The sequence below is a fragment of the Chiloscyllium plagiosum genome, unplaced genomic scaffold, assembly GCF_037043375.1.
Source record: "Chiloscyllium plagiosum isolate Xiang-an unplaced genomic scaffold, Cpla_swu_hap1 HiC_scaffold_14, whole genome shotgun sequence".
NCBI lineage: Eukaryota > Metazoa > Chordata > Chondrichthyes > Orectolobiformes > Hemiscylliidae > Chiloscyllium > Chiloscyllium plagiosum.
The window spans coordinates 71,777,318-71,793,976 of NW_028270152.1; the positions used below are offsets into that span (position 1 = coordinate 71,777,318).

Sequence of the window (16,659 nt, forward strand, 5' to 3'; positions counted from 1 at the left end):
GAAACCGGAAATAAATGAGTTTGATTCAATCGCTCATCATTGGTGGTTGTTGTTGTAAGATGAGATCTAAACTCTTCTAAATGAACAGCAACAGGCTTTATTGAACATAACTATACATAAGATGCCAGGAGAAGACATTTTACTCCAGCTCCATGTAATTGGATGTCACTGTGATATAGTTTTTTTTCATATGCTTATATCTATTCTCAGAAAAAAAGTAATAATTCCCTTTCTTCTACAGCTATGCTTTCAATTGCCTTGGCCTGAGGGATTTCCTTCTAACTCTCTTGTTTCAAGTTCTCTCTCCTTTAAAGATGCTTTTTAAGCCAATCTCTTTGATCAGACGTTTGGCATTGATTTCATTTGATCTTGGGATGCAAGCTATTGCTCACTCCTAATTGTCCTTGAGAAAGTGACATGAGCCACCTCCTTGATCAGCTGCAATCAATGTGATGTATGTATACCTAGAGTGCTGTAAACTAGAGAGTTCCATGATATGACCCACCAATAGTAAAAGAAAATGATATATTTTCCATTCAGGATCGTGTGGAACATTGATAGGAGCTTACAAGTGTAGTCTTTTATAGCACTTACTTTCCTTATTCTTCTTGATTATAGAGTTGCTAACTGTATACCATAGAATCCGAAACAAACCATTGGGCCCCTCGGTCCACAGCTACTCTCCAAAGAGCTTCCCATCTGGACTCAATCCCCCCTCTATCCCTGTAATCCTGCATTTCAAATGGCTAATCCACCTAGCCTCCTACACATCCCTGGCCACTATGGGTAATTTAGCATGGGCAATCCACCATACCTGCACATCTTTGGACAGTGGGAGGAAACCACAGAACCCAGACGAAAACCACGCAGACATGGAGAAAATGTGCATACTTCACACAGACAATCGTCTGAGGCTGGAATTGAACCCGGGTGCCCCGTGCTTTGAGGCAGCAGGGCTAACCACTGAACCACTATGCTGCACGGCACCCCCCTCCCCCCCCATCTTCAATATATTCAGGTAGTGTGCATTGATTGGGAACTCACCTGTGCTTTTTAAAGGAGCTGGTTAAAGTTATGGTTGTGAGGTTGATGATGTGCAATACATGTCCCTGTAAATAAAAGCTTATCAAAAAATATGGCTTATCTTTCTCCAGCTGGTTATTAAATTTTAGTATGGGGTAACAGATGATGATTGCCTCAAAATGAAATTAGAGGCTGTGATACGTTTCTGGATATTAAGCTAAAACCCAAGCAGCCATTGTGCAAAATGGAAGTTTAACTTGTCAGGATCTCATTATCCTCTGATGTTCTCTGAGTCTGAATCACATGGCCAGAGGAAGAATGAGATTGATACCATTTCCACGCTATTGTTATAAAAGCATAAAATGCAAAAGACGCTCAGCAGATCTGGCAGCATCTGTGAAGAAAGAAATAATGTTTTACTTCCAAAGGCTTCTTTGGAACTCAAGTTTGAAATAATGTTATCATTTCTGCAGTATTTTACTTCTTCAGAAGTAAAATATTTCCTGGGATGCAGTAAGTTGGAAATTGCAGAAATTTTGAAGTTTATAATAGAATTTATGGATAAAATTTATAAGAAAGATGACCTGTTAAATGCATATGAAGACTTGAAGTAGTATTCATCATGCCTTGCCAGTAGTTGTTAAAGTCAAAGTAGATTTTAATTTCACTTCTGGATCCTTCCCAGGATCAGTCGTGGACATTGGCAGTGTCTCACAGTGGCAGCAAATTTTACATACGCAGGTCACTGATACCCTATTTACAAATGCTCAGTGGTACACACCATTTTACGTAGATAAGCCACAAAGGGCAGTCAATTTTACTACCAACATTGAATTCCAAAAAGTGCAAGACACCATTGATTTCAAACAGAAACTCCTATCATTGCTGTTACATGCATAGAACATAGAACAATACAGCACACTACTGGCCCTTTGACCTTCAATGTTGTGCCGACCTTTTTTCCTAATCTAAGAGTCGTTTAAATATTCCTAATGTATCTGACCGTGATACCACCACTGCTGACCGTGCATTCCATGCACCCATCACTCTGTGAAAATAACCTACCTCTGACAGCTCCCTTAAACTTCGCTCCATTCCCCTTAAAATTATGCCCCCCCGTGATAGCCATTTCCTGGGAACAAGTCTCTGGCTGTCCACTTTATCTATGCCTCTCATCATCTTGTACATCTCTATCAAGTCACCTCTCATCCTTCTTTGCTCCAATGAGAAAAGTCCTAGCTCCCTCAACCCTTCTATGTAAGACATGCCCTCCAGTCCAGACAGCATCCTGGTAAATCTCCTCTGCAGTCTCTCTAAAGCTTCCATATCCTTCCTACACTGAACACAATATTCCAAGTGTGGTCTAACCAGGGCTTTATAGAGCTGCAGCTGCAGGTGGACTCCAAGATTCCTCTGTTTCTCCAAACTGCCAAGAATCCTGCCTTAAACCCTGCAATCTGTATTTAAATTTGACCTTCCAAAATGAATCACTTCACACTTTTCCAGGTTGAACTCCATCTGCCACTTCTCAGCCCAGCTCTGCATCCTGTCAATGTCCTGTTGCAACCTACAACAGCCCTCCACACTATCCACAACTCCATCAATCTTCATGCCATCAGCAAACTTACTAACCCATCCTTCCACTCCCTCATCCAAGTAATTTATAAATATCACATCTTTTAATTCTCTAATGTCTCTCATTGCATCCCTTTCTGATTTTAATATTATGACAGCTTTCATTTAAGGTCCTTCTGCCTCCACCTAATCACTTTAAAGATCATTGTCTTTCTATTATTGTGTTTTTTCTTTCTGTCTCTGCATCCCTGGCTGTTCCCTCTCAAACTATCTGGCTGTAACATGATCTGGCCATAGTGAATAGTCATCGACCTAAAACATTAACTTTGCCCTCCCATCTCACAGAAATGGCTGACCTGCTGAATATTTCCATTTTTGTCTAAATGTTTGAATGCAATACCACTAATTCACAAAATAACATTTTAAATAAATGCAAGATATATATTTTGTGTCTTGGAACCCAGAATGGGAGTAAGAAAACGCTGAGTAATCTGTGTATTTTTATATTTGAGGTGATGACAATGATGTTTGAAGTACAGGATTTGGCAGTGGCCTCTCCTGCCACCGTATCTCGCTGTGGGATGGTCTACTTGGAGCCTAGTATTTTGGGATTGGAACCATTTACTGAATGCTGGCTGAGACAAGTTCCCCCAGCTATAGAACCATTTAAAGGTCAACTGGAATCTCTCTTTCACCGTTTTCTGGAGGTCAGCAAATAATTTGACATTGAAAAAAACTCAGAAGTTATGTTTCTGTACTTGAATATTTATAAATATGGTTGAGATTAAACAGATAGACCTGGGAACAGAGTGATGGCAGAGGGAGTTGCACAACCTCTGTATCTAAATATCAAAGCTAGAGAATGCTCAGGTGGTTGATCTGTCACCATTCTGTGAAAAATAATGCATTCAATTTAGAATGCATAACAATTGAAGCAACACTATTACCAAAAGCATTTCCAATGTTTAAGCCTGGATCTGGAAGGTGGAAGGAAAAATGCAGGGTTCCTAGTTGAATCATTATGGCTTGTTATATTGTAATGCAATTTGAAAGAAGACTGAAAAGAAGGAAGAATTGTTTGACACTGTATGACTAGTGAATGTAAACCTTATGTTTACAGGAAATCCTTGGTGAGAGGAAATCTTGGCAAGGTCAGGAATATGGAGTTCCCATAGACTTAATGGCTGGACCTCAAAATAATTTTTTCTTCCCTTTCCCTCATGGTAGCCAAGCAGATTGTGTTCATGGCAACTGTTAAATTTAAATCAGGTTCCTAACTGTCTTGAGGGAAGCTTATTTAAATATGTTAATAAAATTGCCTGTTTCTCAAAGATGGGACATTTGCACAACACAAATATGCCACTGTAAATAGGGCAATAAGCATGCATATGATTGGTTGAGGATACATTCCCTATTCTTATATGTTTCACCCTCCCGCCCAACACCCCACAGCCCCCATTGCCTATACACAGTCCTCGTGTCTCTCTTGTTGAGTCACTATTTCAGAGGCATAGAGTGATAAAATCATTCAATCCATTGTGTATGTCAGCACTTTGAAACAATTATCCAATTAGTTTCATTTATCCAGATTAATATATATATAGTCCTACAATGTCTCTTTTTCAACTATATAATACCCATTTTGTGAAATAATTCAGGTCATCAGACATTAGTTGTATTTGCCACCATCTTTGTGTAGTCTGGCTGCATTGACCAATTTTTGCCATCTCCTGCTGGGTGTCCAATATCAATGTTCAGTAGAAATACCCTACTGTGAAACAGGGCAATTTTTCCCCCTTTCATGCAGCAGCAAATCTATGAACCATCAATGTTTCAATTATAAATCTATACATTGTAAATATAATTCTTGCTTGAGAAAATAACTATGTCCATTAAAAAGCATTGTATTCCCCTGTCCCACTTCCTCACCTGCAGAACCCTGCCTGTTACTGCCAAATGATGTGCTGGGAATTTACATGGAAAATGCATTTATGACTTACTCCTGCAGAATTTGCTAGAAATGATTATGTTCTGTTCATATGGGATGCATAATTATCCAGGCTATCAGTACATATTCTATTAACATAAATGTAGACATTACTCGATATGTCAGAGAATGGTCCTGCCTCATCTAACTAGGATTAGTTGTTGGTTTCTTGGTCCTCCTTTGTTAATTGACACAACATAAACCGGTTTATAGATTAAACTGTTTTTACTCCTTCTTTTCTTACAGGAGTCAATCTTTTTTGTGCGAGTAACAGTGAAAGAGGTGATCGCCTCAGTGGACAGTAATCTTACCTGCAGTCTCCTCAAACTGATGGATTGCTTCTTTAAGCCTTTGATCCTAAGAGAGGTCAGATTATAACAGATCAATTATTCAGAACTTTATATTTCTTTTTCACAAACAGACAAAAGGATGCACTGTCAGTTATGTGCTTGCAATCTATCATAATGTCTATCCATCTTACCAACCAGAGACATTAGTACCTGCAAAAGGCAGAAATATCAAGGAAAGGTGTTTAAACCAATCTAGGAAAGAAGTTCTGCGAAATCTTTACAAATCCTGAGGATAATCAAATAAAATCTAGGTCATGGGGTGACTGGACTCAATAGCCAATTACCTTCTAAATGCAGTAATGTTGTTCAAAGTTAGAACATTTTCAGTTCCCTTTTCAATGTTTGCAGCAAATCCAGACTTACTGTATGCCAACAACTTGTTCTCAAGATTGAAAATAACCTACAAACAGAGAATCTCATAATTATAACTACGTGTTATGCCAAATTCTGGAAGTGTTTAGAGACGATAGAAGCAGATGGTTTTTGGTAGTTGAATGTTTAGAACTAGGCACCATGCATTTAAAGTTAAAGATAAAAGTAATCAAAGAAAGAGTAAGAAATATTCCTTGATACAGAGTGTTATAAGGATGTATGATTTTCCAGCATTAATAGTTGAAGAAGAAATTATAGTCTCAGTTTTATCTCCCATCACTTAGTGTTAACCAGGTTGGGAATGGGGAAGTCAGGTTGATGGTGCTGGTACCAGTTAACATGATATGCAGAAACATATTCCTTTCTCACCTGATTTGGTGCTTTGCTTTCATCACTGTGTCCAGAACTTAATTCTATGTAATGATCTCTGTGAGAAGAAAATCTTCTAAGTTTACATTTTAGTTCTAAGTTTACGTTTTACTAGTTTAATCCCGTAGTCCCTTGTTTTAATCATTTTCCACTGAATGTTCCTGGAATAAAACCAGTAAGTGTGGGTGACTATAAAACTAACAGGCTCTCATAAATATGCACCCGGTTTCCCATTGTCATTTAGAGAAGATAATCTACCATTATTCACTGTTGGCTACATGTGACCCCAGCCCCACAGCATAAGGTTGACTTTTAACCTTGACAGAGCATAGCAGAAATTAAACTGATTGGATCATCCTGCTTCAAGTAGGCATTAGATCTGGATAAATAGAGGCACACTCAACACACTTGATCATATAAAGTCCACCTTACTAGTACTTAACGATTTGTGCCAACATTGGGAGAACTGTCCTACAGAACAGTCAAGCCAAAACTAGAAATAATCATATTCACATGAACATATAGTCTACTCAGCAGGAGTAAGTCTCAGACTCACCATCCCTGCATACATTGTGTCCCACTGGTCAGGCAGACATAACAGAAGTACAGAAGTTGAAAACCCACTTGCTGTCATCTTAACTGATCTATCTGTCGCAGTTCAACCTATCCCTGACAATATCACTGGAGCGAGCACTGCATTGTCCCTGTGAAGATGAAATCCCATCTTCACATTGAAGGGTGCCCTGCAGCATGTTATACCACTGCTAAATAGGATTAACCCTGATTAAGTGAAGAGTGCAGGAGAACATGCCTAGAGTAGCACAGTGTGTATTTAAAAACCTGCTAAAGTTATAACATATCAGTACTTGTATGCCAGACAGAAGCAGCTTGTGATAGACAGAGCAGTAATTCTACAGTCAACAAATCAGATCTAAGATCTGCAGACTTACTACATCCAGTCATGAATAATATGGACAATTAAACAATTAATTGAAGGATGAGCCTTCACAAATATCATAATTCAAAACCCAGCATACAAGCCTGAAGGATCTTCAGCCAGAAGTGCTGAGCAGATGGTCCATCTTGGCCTCCTCCTGACTTTTCAAACATAAGCTCTTCATCAGGAATGTCATGCGTCCTGCTGCTTGGATGCTGCCTGACCAGGTATGCTTTTCCAGCACCACACATTTTGACTCTGATCTCCACCATCTCACTTTCTCCTCCTGACTTCCCCAGCATCACAGATGCCAGTTTTCAGCCAATTCAATTTGCTCCACCTGACATCAAGAATACAACTGAAAGCATTGTCATCTGTTTATATTGCTGAAGACTTGCACCCCTAACCAATCTATTCCAATCCAGCTATAACACTGGCATCTACTTGGCATTGTTGAAATTCACCCCAACCCTCCACAAAAAGCAGGTGCAAACTAAACTGTCCGATTATCACCCAAACAGTTGACCCTTGATTATCAGCAAAGTGATGAAAGGTGAGGTCAACTTTCTGTGAAGCGTCAAATGCTTGGCAATAACTAGGTTTCATAATGGATTGAGATTAGCACCTGATCTCATTACAGCCTTGGTCCAAACATCGACCGAAGACTGAACTCAAAAGATGAGAGTGACTATCCTTGACAGAAGGCAGCATTTAATTGATTAGGGCTTCTAAAAACCCTAGCAAAGCTGGAGTCACTGGGAATTAGGGAGAAAACGCTTCACTCATTGGAGTCATACCTAGTACGAAGGACAATAGTTGTAATTGTTGGAGACCAATCAGCTTAGTATCAGGATATAATTGCAGGAGTTCCTCTGCGCAGTGTCCTAGGCACAATTATTTTCAATTGCTTCATCAATGATCTTCCCCGCATCATAAGGTGAGAAGTGAGGATGTCTACTCATGATTATACAATCTTCAGTATGATTACTATCTCCCCAAATGCTGAGGCAGCAACATTCAGAGTTAGGGTAAAAACTGGCAAGTAACATTTCTGCCACACAAGCACCAGACAATCTCCAGCAAGGAAGAATTTAACATCTCCTTATGACATCCAGTGGTATTACTATTAGAGAATCCCCACCAGCATCCTAGGACTTACCATTGACCAGAAACTGAACTGGACAGCTATATAAATACTATGGCTGCAAGAGCAGGACAGAGTCTAGGAATTCTGCAATGAGTAGCTAAGTTTCTGACTTTCAAAACCTGTCCAGTATCTACAAGGCATAATTCAGGAGCATGTTGGAATATTTTCCACTTACTTGGATGACTGCAACTCCAAACATGGTCAGGAAACTTGACACTTTTCAAGAAAAAGCAGCCTGCTTTGCAGCATTCCATTCACTAACTTAAACACTCACTTCCTCTGTCACTGGCAATAGTGGCAGCATTGTGTGTCATTATTAAAGACAAGAGCCACCTCTCCCAGTGAGTTGCTTAATTGTCCACCAACATTCACAACTGGATATGGTAGGAGTGCAGATCCATTGGTTGTGAGATTGCTTAGTTCTGTCTATCACTTGCTGCCTATGTTGTTCGTTGTGCAAGTAGATCTGAGTGGAGCTTCTCCAGGTTAGCACTTTATTTTTAAGTATGCCTGGTGCTGCGCCTGTCATCCCGTCCTGCAGTCTCCATTGAACCAATGTTGATCCCTTGGCTTGATGTTAAGTGTAGACTGGGGCAAATAAGATTGCAGATTGTGTTTGAGTACAATTCTCATAGATACCCATTCTTGAATTGATCAATTTGTTCAAAATCTATCCTGTTTAGTTAGCATATTGGTAGTGCTACACTGCACAAAGGAAGGTTTCCTTAGTGTAAAAATGGGAATTCATCTCCACAAGGTCTGTACAATAATCACTCCTGTCGAAACTGTTATGGATGCAAAAGGTGGTGGGTGTATGGAACAACCTGCAAGAAGAAATTGTGGAGACAGTACAATTACAACATTTAAAAGGCATTTAAATGAGCATATGAATAGAAAGGGTTAGAGGGATATGGGCCAAATGCTGTCAAATGGGACTAGGTCACATTGAGATGTCTGATCAGTGTGATGAATTGGACCAAAGGGTCTGTTTCCATGCTGTATGACTATATGACAGATCCATTAGCAGCAATCAGATTGGTAAGAATGAGGGCAAGTATGTTGTTTTCTCTTGATGGCTCCTCACACCTTGCTGCATAAGTATGTCTATGTCAGGCTGTTGCATGACTAGTCTGTGAGACAGCTTTCACAATCTTGACTCCAACTCCCAAAATGTTAGTGAAGAGGAATGTTGAGGTTTGACTTTGCTGTTGTCACGTTCCACCCTGACCTTAAGTTCTCCTGGACCATCTCGGACACCTCCCTCCTCTTCCTGGACTTCTCCATCTCTATAAATGGGGACAGACTCAACATGGACATGTACTACAAACCTACCAACTCCCATAGCTACCTGGACTACACCCCCTCCCACGCTGCCTCCTGTAAAAATGCTATCCCTTATTCCCAATTCCTCTGCCTCTGCTGCATCTGCTCCAATTCCACCACCGAACACACCAGATGGCCTCCTTCTTCAAAGACCTCAATTTCCCCTCCCAGGTGGTCAATGATGCCCTCCACTGACTGTACCTCTGCCCTCAAACCCCACCTCTTAGACCACAACAAGGACAGAACCCCCACCGCCCCACCCCATCCCCACACCGATCCTTCCAACTCACCAACCTCCGGATACATCGCATCATCCTCTGCTATTTCCATCACCTACAAACAGACACCACCAGCAAGGATATATTTCCCTCCCCACATATCCGTCAGAGATTTACCTACACTTCCACACAAGTCTTTCACTGTATCCTTTGCTCCCAATATGGTCTCCTCTACATTGGGGAGACAGGACACCTACTTACAGAACACTTCAGAGAACATCTCTGGGACACACGCACGAAACAACTCCACCGCCCCATAGTCGAACACTTTAACTCCTCCTCCCATTTCACTAAGGACATGCAGGTCCTGGGCCTCCTCCATTGCCAAATGCCTGGCAGAAGAGCACCTCATCTTCCATCTTGAAACCCTCTAACCACATGGCATCAATGTGGATTTCACCATTTCCTCATTTCCCCTTCCCCCCATCTTATCCCGCATCTAACCTTCTAACTTGGCACCGAGCTCTTGACCTGTCCTACCTGTCCATCTTCCTTCCCACCTATCTGCTCCAACCTCCTCTCCGACCTATCACCTTCACCCCTACCTTCATCTACCTATCACATTCTTCCAGCCCCATCCCTCTCCCATTTATCTCTCAGCCCCCTTGGCCTCATTCCTGAAGAAGGGCTTATGCTCAAAACATTAATTCTCCTGCTCCTCGGATGCTGCCTGACCAGTTGTGTTTTTCCAGAACCACACTCTTGACTCTGATCTCCAGCATCTGCAGTCCTCACTTTCTCCTTTGCTGTTGTCATTCCTGGTTCAAATCAATGCCAGGTGGTCTGTTAGGTTTCAGTCTTTTGTTTTGACTTTAAAGTGGTTTCAAACAACTATGTCTTATTCAACCATGTCAGAGGACAATTAAGAGTGAACTATATTCATTTGGGTCTGGGAGTCACATGTAGCCTGGAGCGGATAAGAACAACAGACTTCCTTGGTTCAAGGGCCAGCAGTGAACCTGGTGAATTCTTATGACAATCAACAATGTTTTCATGGTCATCTTTGACTTTTAATTCCAGACTTTTTAAAAATTTAAATTCTACCAACTGCTGGATTGAATTTGAACCCAGCCTCCCAGTGTATTTCTTGAGTGTTTGAATATTCTCCCCCTAAGTACCATCGTCCATCTTCCTTGGTATTGACTCCAATTGAACAATACTACAATTTACAAAATACCATCCTTGCTTTCAAATTCCTCAATGGCTTTGCATTTTGCTATCTCTATTCATTCGAGTTCCAAAGAATAAGAGATGATCTAATTGAAAACTACAAAATACTTAAAAGGATAGTCAGGGTAGATGCAAGTGAGGTGGTTTTCCTATTCTCAGACAGGGGGCATAACTTAGAAATTAGGAGGATGCTATTTAGCACCAAGATGAAATTCTTTTTTTACTGAGAGAATTGTGAATTGTGGAAAACTCTACCCCAATGGGCTGTGGAAGTTCAGTCCTTGAGAATGTTTAAAGTAGAGATTCATAGATTATGATTACCAATGGTGTAAAATTTATGGGTATAGTGTGGATAAAAGGCATTAAAGTGCTTGATCATCCGTGATTATATTAAATGTTGGGAGAATGCTAAATAGGCTGAACAACCTGCTCCTGTTCAGATATTCTATCAGCTCCCTTCAGACTGCAACTATTCAACTATATTTGAGCTCAATTACAGATCATAATTATTTCACCATTGGCAAATATGCCTTCAACTGCAGAGACTTTCATTTCTGGAATTCCTTCATAAACTTGCCTGTCTCTCTATTCTCCTTTAAGATTTTCCTTAAAACCTTATTAATCTAATGACCCCTTACGTAGCTCCATGTCAAGGTTGTTTGATAATGTTTTTGTGAAGTATATTACTTTCCCACACTTGAAAATATTAGAATTCTTTACTGTCTATCTTTTCTTCTGGCCTCATCCTAAAAGCTTAGCATCACCCATCATTACTTATTTATTCATGCCATATTGTTTATGACTCTTCATATCTAGTTGTTTCTCATACTATGCAATTTCACATTTCAAATGTGTTTCTTAATCTTAATAAAAAATCTTGTTTTTCTTTGAACAGGGAGACAGAGGCCCTCCACGTGAGAAACTGAAACTTCTACCTGACCTAATAGAGCCCTGGTTTATTTTCTCCGTGATCTGGAGTATAGGTTGCACTGGTGATGCTGCAAGTTATGCTGCTTTCAGTGACTGGATGAGACAGAAGATGGCAAAGGAAAAGGTACATTTGTTTAATTGAATTGGCATATTGAGATTATGAACCCTTGGAAAGTCAATAAGTTCTATTTCACTCCCTTCAACTCATCAATGTTCTGTTTTCAAGGGGGGGTACGGTGGCTCAGTGGTTAGCACTGCTGCCTCACAGCACTAGGGACCAGGTTCGATTTCAGCCTTGGGTGACTGTCTATATGGAGTTTGCACATTCTCCCCGTGTCTGCGTGGGTTTCTTCCGGGTGCTCCGGTTTCCTCCCACAATCCAAAGATGTGCAGGTCAGGTGAATTGGCTGTGCTAAATTGCCCATGGTGTTAGATGTGTTAGTCAGGGGTGAATATAGGATGGGGAAATGAGTCTGGATGGGTTACTCTTTGGAAGGTTGGTGTGGACTTGCTGGGCCAAAAGGCCTGTTTCCAATATGGAGGAAATATAATCAATGTAGTTTAATATTTTACTTTTCTCCTTACCATCAAGATGCATTCATGTATGACTAAAGTCTCTGAAAACAGTACTTCATTAGATCTCCTGCAGTTCATTAACCTTTAAATTCCTCTTGAGACTTAATAAAAGTGTAATTAAGTTTGTTTTCAATGCACTTTAGAACAACACATCAAGAGCATCAAATGTGTAGAAACAGCACGAGCCATGTTAATGGAAAATTGGGAATTATAGAAGATGCCAGTCGCTAGAGTATTTATACCTTTGAGTGAAACCAATTTTCCTCAACTGAGTCCTAAATAGTCTACCCTGCATCTAGTCTGTCCGGATTGTTCAAATTTTATACATTTCAATTAGATCAATCTCACCCTACTGAACTGTATTGAACACAGACCCAGTCAAACCAATATCTCCTCATAGGATAATCCTGCTATCACTGCTATCAATATAGTGAATCTCCATTATATTCCAGCTATGGAAGTAGATTGTATCTTGGGTAGGGAGATCAAAACTGCATGCAAAACTCCAAATGTGGTCTCACCAAAGCCATGTATAACTAATAAAACGTTACCTATTTGTGAACTCAAATCCTCTTGCAATGAAGACCAATATGTTATTTGTCTTTTTAATTGCTTGTTATATCTGTCTCATACATTCATTAACTGTTGTACGAGAACACCCAGAAGTCTTTATACAACCATGTGTGCCAATATATTATCATTTAAATAATGCTCTCCCATTCTGTTTTTCACCCCGAAGGAAATAACTTCATATTTAGTCACATTGTAATGTATCTGCCATGTGTTTTCCAACTCACTCAACTTCTCTAAACAACCTTGAAGCCTTCTTGCACCCTGTGCACAACTTCTTCTTGGAAGTTGCATTTGGTTCCCTCATCCAGGTCATTTATATATAAAATATGAATAGCTGGGTCCTAAGTACTGATCCTTATGGTACCCCATTGCCTGCCACTGAGAAAAGACCTATTTATTCCCACTTTCTGCATCCTGTCAACCAATTATCAATCCATGCCAATATTTCTTACCTTCTGTACCATGTTTTTTAATTTTGCCCACTAACCTTTAATGAACCCTTTCAAGTTTCATAACATCCTTCCTACAGCAGGGAGACTAAAACAGTGCACAGTACTCTTAAAAGTGGCCTAACCAATGTCCTGTACAGCTGCAACATGACCTCCAATTCCTATACTCAATGCAAGCATACCAAACACCTTTTTCACTTATCTATCTATCTGCAATTCCACTTTCAAGGAATTATGAACTTGCACTCCAAGATGTCTTTGTTCAGCAACACTCCCACGACCGTACCATTAAGTGTATAAGTCTTGCCCTGATTTGTCTTTCCAAACTGCAGCAGTGTGAACAATAGTGTGAACACTGACCATCTGTCTGTTTTACTCACCCAGATTAAACTAAAGTTAAGGAAAATTGAACAAGATCGGTCACTACGTTTTGTAATTTTGTAAAATGGTGTTGCATAATTTAAAATGTTTAAATTAATAATCTATAACCACATTGTATGTTACTAGATTGTGCTTCCTTTCCCTGAAAATGGGCTGGTATATGATTACCAGTTGGATGATGCTGGTTTCAGTAGCACCAGTCATGAAGATGAGGATGTTGAGAGAGAAGTAAGTAAATTGCTGGGACTGTGGTGTTAGGAAATTCAATGCTTGAACTGATCTCCTTGGATAACTTAAGAATATTTTTCTTCGAATTATTTTATTAAATCTGTTACTAGGTGGATTGAAATGGATGTGAATGAAAATACCATAAAAGCTCAAAGAACGTGTCACACGTTCGTGCATATTTTTATTAAAAATAATTTGGTTTGATGGCAGCAAGCAACATGCTCCCACATTACCAATTTGCTGTACAGAAACTTGTGAACTCATTCACAGACTCCAGATATCTGATAGGATAGATTTAAATATTTTCAGGTTTTTGTTCTTCTGTGTATAATGCACCTGCTATGACATGGCAGATCATGTCACTTTTTGCTGTTCATTACATATAAACAGCATCAGCCACATAATCAAGCAACTGCCAATTTGAAAATTATAACAACTACAGTATATAGTATGCAATTGTTTTGACAAGGAATTCAAATGTTATTAGTGTGGACAAGATTGTGGAATTCTGGACACTGACAGATTAATCGAATTACTTCCTCCTGCTTCTAATTCATAGGTTTGCATGATCTCAGGACATATTGTTAACATCAGTTAGGCAATCTGCTTCTTTCTCTAGTTCACAACAACAGATTCAAGTTAGCACAAAACTCTTGATGGTGGAGTATGTACAACACAAAAAGATTTGCCCAACTTGACACAAAAAAAATGGCTTTGGAAGGAAGATAGTCCCATTGCCAGTGGTGGGCACTGCAGGCTCAAAAGATTCTACCAATCATATTTTAATATACTCCCCATTTTCGAAGTAGCCATTCTAAGTGAATTTTTTTGTTGAATATTTTGTTTCTGGTACTTAATTCACCTGATTTTCACAAGCAGAAAACTGAGCACATCAAAAGGACATGAAGCTATACAAAGATAAAACAAATGAACACTTTCACTTAGCATTCATACGTCATTTCTACATTACCTTTTTTACTGTAAGTTTTCTTCCGAGACGTGCTGACTGTTATTAAAGTGACTTTCAAATGCTGTAGGCAAACCTTAGTCCCTTGCCACAGGGAATGAAAACTTAGGGTACCAAGATTTACATCACTGAATGACTTGGTATAGATTCTCTCCTACCCCCTCAGTTATGGAAATAGCAGGGAAAGGCTTAAGCAAAAGAAAAGACACTAAAGAGACCTGTCTTCTCTATTTTAACCTTTTAATATGAATTCTTATTAAGCTATGTAAACACTTGCAGATATATTGTATAAAATAAAAAACTGCAAATCCTGGAAATCGGAAACAAAAGCTGAATTGCTGAAGAAACTCGGCAGGACTGGCAGCATCTGTGCAGAGAAAGCAAAGTCAGTGTTTCACTTCCAGTAACCCATCATCAGAAGTTCTGATGAAATTCACTGGACCCAAAATATCGACTCTGCTTTCTCTCCACAGATGCTGTCAGACCTGCTGAGTTTCTCCACTAATTTAGATTTTTTGGGTCTATTTTACCAGCTGGATGCCAATGTATTATAGGTAATTTGCTTTGTTACTGAGTTACTGACAACGATAACATTCTGGTCTGTCTGTGGAAATTTGGTACTTGATGTGCTTATACTCCCTAATTATACTGGTTTATATTACAGATCCAATGGGTCAGCTGGATAGCATCTGCTCCAGAAATAGAAATTACACAAGATACTAATTATTCTGACATCATCATTCCAACGCAGGACACCATACGCATGTCATATTTGTTGTCAATGCTTCTAATCAGTAAGAAACCAGTAAGTTGTTCCATGCAGGTTATTTGAAGAAACATGGCAGCAAATTTGGGCACACAGAACACCTACATATGTAGTGTGACACTGATAATCTGTATGCACAAGGGATGATATTGGCCAACATGCTGGAAAAAGCTCGTCCACTCATCTTCAAAACTGTCTTTGGATATTTTATATTCACAAGTTTTTTTTTATTCGCTGGATGTGGGCAGAGGCAAATGGGATTAGTTTAGATTACTTACAGTGTGGAAACAGGCCCTTCGGCCCAACAAATCCACACCGACCCGCCGAAGCGCACCCACCCCTACATTTACCCCTGCACCTAACACTACAGGCAATTTAGCATGGCCAATTCACCTAACCTGCACATTTTTGGACTGTGGGAGGAAACCGGAGCACCCGGAGGAAACCCACGCAGACCCGGGGAGAATGTGCAAACTCCACACAGTCAGTCGCCTGAGGTGGGAATTGAACCTGGGTCTCTGGTGCTGTGAGGCAGCAGTGCTAACCACTGTGCCACCGTGCCACCCAACTACTTGATCTCATTTAGTTTGGGAAGTTTGGTCGGCATGGACAAGTTGGATCAAAGAGTCTGTTTTCAGGCTGTATGACTCTATGACTCTCTAACATTGCTGGTGCTTGGAGGTGGACAGAGTGAATGGTTGAAAGTGTCTCATGCCTTGTCGTAGATGGTGTCAAGTAACCCACAGGAAGATTAGAGATGACAATTCATCATTAGAAATGCCACTGAATTTCTCGGCAAAATTAGAACTACTTCTTGCAAGAGGTAGTCATTGTTGGCACTTGTGTGGCACAAACAGTGCTTTTAATTTATCAGCCAAAATCTGATTGCTGTCTAGGTCTTGCTACATTTGGGTATGAACTGTTTCAGTATCAGAGGAGTCGCAATCGATAGAGTCATAGAGATATACAGCATGGAAACAGACCCTTCAGTCCAACTCCTCCTTGCTGACCAGGTATCCCAACCTAATCTAGTCCCATTCGTTAGCACTTGGCCCATATCCCTGCAAACCCTTCCTATTCATACATCCATCCATATGCCTTTTAAATGTTGCAATTGTACCAGCCTCCACCATTTCCTCTGGCAGCTCATTCCATACAAGCACTACCCTCTGCGTGTAAAAGTTGCCCCTTAGGTCCTTTTTATATCTTACCCCTCTCGCCCTAAACCTATTCCCACTAGTTCTGGACTCCACCTCCC

General features: G+C 40.1%; 1 protein-coding gene across 2 annotated transcripts in view; it reads left to right on the top strand.

Moving 5' to 3' along the window:
• Positions 1 to 16,659, top strand: part of dnah1 (dynein, axonemal, heavy chain 1) — a 422,195-nt gene that overhangs the window by 225,285 nt on the left and 180,251 nt on the right. For both annotated transcript variants that reach the window (XM_043708503.2, XM_087994517.1), the window contains 5 exons: positions 3,111 to 3,305; positions 4,832 to 4,951; positions 11,427 to 11,585; positions 13,567 to 13,668; positions 15,300 to 15,440. In XM_043708503.2, coding sequence (XP_043564438.2) covers positions 3,111 to 3,305; positions 4,832 to 4,951; positions 11,427 to 11,585; positions 13,567 to 13,668; positions 15,300 to 15,440 — 717 coding nt within the window. The remainder of the gene's footprint in view (positions 1 to 3,110; positions 3,306 to 4,831; positions 4,952 to 11,426; positions 11,586 to 13,566; positions 13,669 to 15,299; positions 15,441 to 16,659) is intronic.